We start from the raw sequence: 8830 nt of genomic DNA on the forward strand, positions 1-8830 counted from the left end.
GCAAGGAGCTTGTGTTATTTCAGCAGGTATTGCTTTAACAAGCATTCTGTGAAGTCACTAATAGAAGAATTTGAGTCAATGCGATGTGAAATACGGTACTTGCTATAATTACATATCACTGCCATTTCTACTGACAGTGCAGCTCAGGAGGGGGTTAGAATTCAGTGGTCTACCCAACAAATAACTGAAGTTACAGTTGTGCTGTTTGGCTTGCTAACGTTAATTCAAAATTTATGTTATAAATCCTTGATAAACTGTGTGTCTAATTCAAATGTGAAGTCATGCACAGAACTGAAACTTTGCATAAAAGACATCTCAGCTGAGGAATGGGTTTATTTTGGGACACAAAAAATGAGGCCAACACTGCAGATAAACAGAAGTTACCTTACAGTGTTTTTTCTCCCCTCTCATTGCTACAATGTTAAGACTTATTTTATCAAAGCAGAAAGTCTGCGGGCCCATTAGTCCATGACACAGACCTTTAATTGTTTTAGGGAGTTTTGCTGGAACATAATAGAAACAAAACTGATTGAGATTAATAGAAGCACGTGCATCTCTGCTCTCCCAAAAGACTTGCACCAAGTTTTAACCTGAAAGCTGCCCTCATATACACCAGAACAATTAACACAACCGATTTCAACATCAATAATGAAACACTAGTTTTACTCAGCATAATGATGTTAAAGGGATATTACCAGGCGTAAATTTTAAAAATTTACATTTCACTACGTTTAATTTGCAGTTGATATTTCTGAGACACCTTAGGAATAACCAGCTTGCTACAGTGTTTCATTTGTAACAAAGACTGCAGCATTCCTTATAAAACTATGCTACAGTATAAGCTCCAAACACTGCAATAATGCTATCGTAAACAACAGTAAAAATAACTGTAGAGTTAATATTAAAAAGTGCTTTTAAAAACCAAAGATGAGCAGTTTTCATGAAGTGCTGCAAGCAACCCCAGCTGCTGATCCGAATACAGGATCGGTGTGGCCCTTATAAGAGTGCCTACATTGTGAAAACATCTCAGTTAGGAAATGATGGCACTCTGCAATTCTTACATTTCTTAGGGCTCAGAACATGCATTTATCACAAGAAGAGAGAAGAACATTTGCAGACAAGCAAGACATATGCTTTAAATGTTTTTAAAATGCCATTAAAATTGTGTCTTTTGGATCACAATCCAGAACATTTGACATTAAAGACAGCAGACTACATCATGCTCCCAGGGAGGTCAATGAGAGTTTTGCCTCTGAATCCAGTGAGTGGAAGAGAGGCCCCAGTATGAGACTTGGCTTCAAGTTTACTAGTTTATACAGGTTCATTTACTGCTATGTAGTGCCTGCAACAACATTGCTTAGTACATATAGAACTAAATTCCATAAGCATTTCTGCTCTTCATTAAAAAAAACTACACTTACATGACATCCAACTAAGCAGAGTCACGTACAAGCTTATTCTTTAAACTAACTATGAAGTACCTTATAATTTTCAGTCAATGGGATACCTAAAAATGGCTTTGAGAATCTTGGAGTTTTTCCATCTTTTTAAGTTAAGATCAAACTAGATAAGTGTTATAACACCCACATATTTACAGAAGAGGAAATGGAGGCAGAGAGATTAAGTAACTTGCCAAAGGTCACTTTCTATTCCTGGCTTTGCCAGTGACTTAGCAAGCAGGAGTCCTGAGCGCTCGTCTACTCCTCTTAACAGGCCACAATTACTCTCTACTGTAGTTTAGAATACATTTTCATTTTAATACACTTGTTATTCATAAGTCTTTTGGAAGAGATTTAAGAAAAAAAAGATTTTTCTTAATAATTAAAAATATATTAAAATTAAGAGCAGGCTGACATTTCCTGAACTCATTACTTTCCTGGCAACATTAGCAATACCCAACTGCTACCAGTGCTGTGTGCATCAAAAAAATGATACAAGATATTTTATCAAATCTTATTTTTCTAAAAAAAAGTTAATTAATATTTTTTACTCCTTTCTGTTGAGTCACATTTTTCACATGCCCAACTGTCAGCTTAAATGAAATGTGCATTTCATGCAAGATAGAAAAACACATGCTAAAGTGGCCTCTGAATTTCCATCACTTACAAAGTATTTGCTCAGCTCCAATGCCATTTAATTTAAATTTCCCTTTTCCATTTCTCACCCCTTTTCAAGTGCTCCCTCCACAATATAAAGCTGCCTCTAACCTGTCATATTAATGCTCATGACAACAATACAAAACTGCCAATTTCTGATAAGATACTTGCTTTTCTCCACTTTTGGCATTTTTAAAGTTAGTTATTAAAGGAAGCATCTCTCACTCAAGCACATTCAGCTTCTAAAAATAAGCTTCCACGCAGCCAGACAATCAAAATTTGTGCTCAAGTCCAGTTAATATTTCACCGATTACTGCAGTGACGTTGGCCTTAAATTCCATCTTAAGATATTTAGTTAAATCAACAAATGGGGAAATTCAGTGAGGGGCCACATCCTAACAACCATTTTTATACAAAACAACCGTTAATTTTTAATAGGCGTTCTGAACACAGAATAATAGGCAGGAAAGATATGGCTTTATACCGCAGAAATAAAATTGTGGGTGTTGAACATCTTAGGAGCTCCATATCCAATTTGGACATTTAATAAACAAAGATATTTTTCTAATTGCTATGTTCTGCAAACACAACAGGAAAATTGAAAGTCAAGATGGGTTCCTTCTAGCCCATTAGCAATAAGAGGTTCTTCAATTGGAACTTGGTTAACAATGCTGTTGATGAAGCTAAAGCCAGAAAAGAATCCTGCTAGTTCTTGCATACCTAGAATGTCTCTGTAGGCTAACAGGAGTAAAAAGTAGTAACATATATCTCTCTACTTTGAGGATAAAGATGTGACTCAGAATACACATCTGTTGAGTAAGAAGGTGCCATTTTCATAAAGTGAGCATAAAGGTACTTTAAGATATTTCCTACTAGAAAATAAATTTTCTTTATACTGCATTCAGATTTTGAGGATTTTTTTAGCTCTTTTATAGCACTACTCATCTTTACATCCCAAAGCATTTTACAAAGGAGGACAGTATTATCCCCATTTCACAGATAATACATACGCTTCAGGTTGATGTTTTAAATAGCACACCACTTACAAGATTGTCAACTTAAAATGATATACACACACAGGAATCACTTCAACCATTTCTAGACCAAAGATGGCAAATTCTTAACAGTGTACAGCAACAACAGAAGACACTTCAGTTGAAGAAAAACACTATATTCTAGTTATATGGCAGGGGGAATTTGGGTAGTTACACCTAAAGTTAGAATTTGTCTGGGACACACTTGCTAGGAGTGGCATGGATATTTAGTGATCAGAAATGGTCAGCACTTCCACTTTACACTTGGCCTTGATTCTAGGACCCTTTGATGCTAACATCATGATATTCCATCAATTTAGCCCCTATTAAAAGATAATAGTGCCAAAAATTGAATCACCAACATCCTTGGATGTTGGAGATCTCCCATTAACTAGAGGATCCGCACCCACTTTGCTTAGGTTGTGACATCTGAAGTGATTACAATGGTATAGTCAAAGACATAAATTCCAAGTTTTCTGTCTTACTAAGAATAATTACAAGTGTGTACCTACTGTATTACTGACAACAACCATAGAGTATCAAAGAGTTCTTTGTTCCAACAGTAAGTATCTTTGCTTAATGCTTATATTAGTACCGTATGTGGATTGAGTAGTCAATACCACATTGACTCTTTCAGGACTAAATACTTCCCTTCACTCTTTTAAGTGTAAATAGTTGGGAGCCCTAGGCTTCTGTCCAGGCCCTGCCTCCTAACAACAACATGAGACAGCTCCATACCATCTCATTCAAGTACAAACCAATTTTAAGTGCTCAGAATAATGTATATGGGATTCTTTCCACCCATTTCTACTCTTTGCAACTAACTAGAATCCAAACAAGAAGTATATAAAGCCCAGACTCCCATGGCCATGCCTAAAATGAAAACTGATATTTCTAAGATCAACATGTGACAATATCTGACACAGAAGTGAGAGGTACTACTGTACAGTGGAAGCAAGAATGAAAGAACCTTAGAGTGAAGAGAGACAGCAGGTTCCTGAAGTAGATTCAGCTTTGGTGGCAAGGTCAGAAAGGACATGGACTATCGAACAGTGTTACTCCCTTAACAAGTCTAGCAAATGCAGCATTCAGCACAGAAGAAGATTTTGTCTTTCTGTTGTCCGAGACAAACTACAGTGATGACTAATGACAGTCAAAGGAAGACTTGGAATCATGATGGGGAGGAGGAAGAGTTCTATGACACCTTCATCACTTGAAATTCATCAGGCATATTTGATTCTCCACTTATATATATTTTGTCTGAGATATGTGGTACATTCTTAGTTTAAATCTGTGTACTAGACTTCCTTCAGCAGTTGTGAAATGACAAGAAAAACCCACAGAGTCAGAAGGGTGTCAAGTGCTTTATGTTCCTAAACCACTCCTAATTGGGAACAATAAAAATAGTGTACAGCCAGCCTTAATATCTAGGGGGCAAAACCCTGTTAAGATTGTCCACTGGAAGAAGGACTAGAGGAATCAATGATTTCACATACCTAAATCAGCATATAACTGGAGCTTTTCCCCCCAGAAAAACTTACCCTAAAGCAAGTATTTCCTACACAGGGAGGTTACAAATATTTAGAGACATACTTTTACTGAAGTAATTCTAAAACTGTTTATTACAGTTCTAGGGAATGAAGTATCTTCCCCTCTCCCTTAAAATAATAATTTATTAAGTATTATTTTACCTGTAGAGGGGAATTTTTTTTTAGATAGCATATTTGTATCTGCACACTTTTGTTATACACACATTTACATTATATATTTATATTATCTATAAAATGCATTATGTGCATAAATATAAAAAGATGTGCATACACAAATATTCTATATTTATGAATATTTACATGTATAGCAGTTTGCAAAGCAAGTAGGTATCAAACCTATTGTCCACAACAACAGTCCAATGATTACAAATGCCAAGAACCCAGCATTATAAAAACAGTATTATTGCAATGGGATTGGGAGGCAAGATGAAACCACCTTAATAAAGAGGTGAAGTGAACTCAAACACTTTTAGACAACAGGCACATCATCCTCACCCCCCCCCCCACCCAACAACTTCCCATCCCCATTACTTAGGGGACAGACAGAGCTTTTCATGTAAACCCAGTCGTTTGACAGTGACATATGCATGCAGAAGCAAATTGTACCTCCCCCTCTCATCCCCCTCTCCACTTTTAAGTATACCACCCACCAGCTTGGGAAAAAACCTGAAACCAATATGCCACCCAGCAGTATGCAAAAAATTGGTAGCCATCCTCCTAAATGCAATCACCTATAGAGATCCTACAACCTATTCCCCAAAAATGAACAGCCAACTTGCAAACTTTCTGAAGTGATGCTACCTTCCTTTCTGGAATTGCTTACACTCCTTTTATTTATATTTTAAAATGCAATTATTTAAATTAAATTTTTCTACCCAATAAGGTAAAGTTAGTTCAATTAAACAGCAAAGAAAGAAATAAGCCTGGTCTTAAAATGGATGCAGCAGAATCTTTTAAAGAGCAACATGTTGCAACCACCTTTCATTTTGGGGGATGAGAGGGATTGACTGAAAGAAACAAAACTGGAGAGCAGAGAGAGGGGTGGGTGGAATAAAGGCAACTTAGTGATTTATTTAACATAAAAACTTTGCCTTTCCCCTTCTCTGGGAGGGTATGTGGGTCGGGAGATGATTATTTCTCCCGTGTTTCTCTGCAGGAGACTCCTGCTCGGCAGCTCAGGGGAGGAGGAGAAGGAGAGAAAGAGACACACACAGAAGAGAGAGGAGAGAGAAAAAGAAAATGGCGCAGAGACTAAGTCCTGACCGTCGACAAGGCGACTTTCCAGGGAGGAATCGGGGCCCAAAGGGAACCCCAGGAAACCCGGAGAGGCCTGATCTGGGGCCTGCATTGCCCCCACTAGGAGAAGTGGGGGTCGGATGGAGCCTAAGCCCCTCGGAAGCAGGAGCATTTGGCAGCTCGATGGGAACAATGGGGCCGGTGAGCGAGGAGACGGGACTTAGTCTCTGGGACGCCATGTCTGTCCTTTACCATCCTCAGTAACACAGAAGAGGGGGGAGCGAAAGGGGGAGGTAAAGTGGGGTAAATCGCCCCCAAAAGGCGGGGGTGGGGGGCAGAGACTCACCGTTCGCTCGGAAATCCGCCTCGATCTGTAAAGACAAGTGGAAGCGAGTGAAAAAATCATGTATGTTTTCAAAAACAGCAAAAGAGCCTGATCCAAGGGGCAGTTTAAAATGAAGAGGAAGGAAATCGACTCACCGTCCGTTTCCCACACAGATACGTATTGGGAGGGGTGTCCCCCCCCAAATCAGGGGCAGGGGGCGAAATTCAGACTTCCTAGCGCCCCAAAGTTTTAACCTCCCCCAACCTATTTTAAGTCCCCCCTCATGCTTATGCACCCATTCTCTGGGGCACCCCTGCCCTGGTACCCCTTCCCCCCGCATGAAAAAGGGGGGCACGTTCCCATCCTCTCCGGATGTGTCTTTTAAAGGGAAGTCAGGAGAAAAAAAATCCCCCCCCCCCCAGTGTGTAGCTTGGCTGGCATTTTTCGGGGGAGGGGGGGAGTTACAGACCCTTTATGTGTCTATGGGGAAATCACCAATCACAGAGAGACTGATGGAGCCCGCGGGGTAGTGATCAAGGCATCCCACCCTAAGTGTCCGAGGGCAAATAGGGAGGGGGAGTCAAGGGGATTAAGGATCCAGATCTCGGGGGGGGGCAGGGGAAGGGACGTCCCCACTAAGGTGATATGGGGATGAGGTCACCCCGTGGCCCCACGGGATACTGTGGGGTCGGGGACACCTCCAAGTGCCTGAGGGGATTTGGGGGGACTGGAGGTCCCCACTGGGGCCCCAACTGTCTGAGGAGATATTGAGGGGGTGCGTGCGGGTCTCTCACCTGGGAGTCGTTGTGCAGCTGGTCCCCGCTCATGCCGGCTGGTGGGGAGGCCTACACAGGAGCAGAGGCGCCTGGGAGCAGCAGAGTCTGAGGCTGAAGGGAGAGTGCAGCCCCCTCACTCAGCACAGCAGTCAGTTGTGTAACAGACTAAGTCCTCGTTTCCCCTCACTGCGCAGGCGCCGCTGCTTTTAAACCGGGGGAGGGGCTGGGAGGGGGAGAAGGAGGAGGAGAGGAGAGCAGCGGGTTCCAATATTTGCATGCTCGACCGCGCCTCGTCCCCACCTCCAATTATAAGAGAGTTTGGGTCATATTAGCATTCGAGCCACGCCTCCTCTCGGCTCTCAGAACTCCGGGTTAGATTTGCATGCGAGCCACGCCCATCCCTCCTCTCCGCAATTTACGAAAAACGCCGGTTTGCTATTTGCGTCCCCTGCTCTCTTCCCTCCTTTTAGAACGCCGGGTGCTATTTACATATCCGGTTCCGCCCCTCCAACCCTCTCCTCCAGACACGAAGGAAAGGCCGGCACTTATTTGCATATCCGGCCTCGCCTCCTCCAAGGAAAGACTCCTGCCCCCGGCAGCAGATGGGATGAAAGCCTGTCCCAAGGTGCGCGTAACGCGCATGCGCAAGAACTCCCCTGCAGGGATGCTCTATTTGCATGTGAGGCCCCGCTCTTTCTCTGCAAGCCTCACTGACTGCTGACTGTCAGCTCCAGCTAAGGGTTGCATTAGAAGGGCAGAGGAGCCAGGTGCCAAAGCTGGAGAGCAGTAGCAGCGACTTTATTTTCCGACCTGCCTCCCATTCAGTTCTTCTCAGCTGCCTCTGACCCCAGTATGCAGAACAGGGATCAAACAGCTGCTAGGGTGATAGGGTGGTGGGGGAGAACACTGATGGACAGCTGCCGGGAGATCAGGATGGACAAACATGAGCCGGTCAAGCAGGCTGAGAGAATGATATCAAGAGGATAGCAAGAAGTGGATGGAAGTGTGTGGGATTGCACACATGCATCCCCTAAGGAAGTCAAGGAAATCTCCCATCCACCCAACTTTCCCTCTAAAGTAGCCCATTTCCTGGTGCAGGAAGGGTTCAATTGTAATCCTACTAATTGCTCATTTTCAAAGTCATATTTTATAAATTAGATTGTAAACTCTCTGGGACAGGGACTGTGACTAATTATGTGTTTGTATAACGCCTAGCCCACCACTTCAGCTGTTTGTCTTTGCTTGCTGCTGTGTTATGGTTTATTTAAAATTGTGGACTTTTTGGAGTATGGACAAGTCTTCCTATATTTTAGTAAACTCCAGGAGCAATTCTAGCATAGTATAAATAATCGTGATTGTTTTGTTTTCTGAAATCTTTCTCCGAAATGTGGCTTCTTATATATTTTGGGCCTGATTCTCCACTCCATTACACTGGTTTTCCACCAGAGTAGCTCCACTGCAGTCAAATGAATAGTGCTGATGTAGAACAGGGATAATAGATTGGAGAATCAGGCACTGTGAAATGTGCAAAATCAAATTGTGATATAATCATAGCAGTACTGCATATAAGTGGATGTGGGTGTACTGTAGAACCACTGAGCATATTACCAAACTTTATTATTTATTATGTGTGTTGCAGTAGCACCTGGAGGCTACAATCATGATTAAGGGCCATACTGTACTAGTTGCTGTACAAATGCACAGCTGGACTTGCACTGGGCTTTATGGCAAGGGCAATAATCAGTAGTGCCTCATAGGTTGGATCTTTCTTTTGAAAATGGGATCAATCAGCCAACAGATTTTTTTTGTAGTG

General features: G+C 41.9%; 1 protein-coding gene across 1 annotated transcript in view; it reads right to left on the reverse strand.

Moving 5' to 3' along the window:
* Positions 1 to 7194, reverse strand: part of TOP1 (DNA topoisomerase I) — a 96960-nt gene extending 89766 nt beyond the window's left edge. The window contains exons 1-2 of the mRNA XM_034787267.1: positions 7036 to 7194; positions 6263 to 6287 (exon numbers count right to left, since the gene is read on the reverse strand). Coding sequence (XP_034643158.1) covers positions 6263 to 6287; positions 7036 to 7068 — 58 coding nt within the window. The 5' untranslated portion in view covers positions 7069 to 7194. The remainder of the gene's footprint in view (positions 1 to 6262; positions 6288 to 7035) is intronic.
* Between the last annotated feature and the right edge of the window lie 1636 nt (positions 7195 to 8830).

Source organism: Trachemys scripta, chromosome 12, assembly GCF_013100865.1.
Source record: "Trachemys scripta elegans isolate TJP31775 chromosome 12, CAS_Tse_1.0, whole genome shotgun sequence".
Lineage (NCBI taxonomy): Eukaryota > Metazoa > Chordata > Testudines > Emydidae > Trachemys > Trachemys scripta.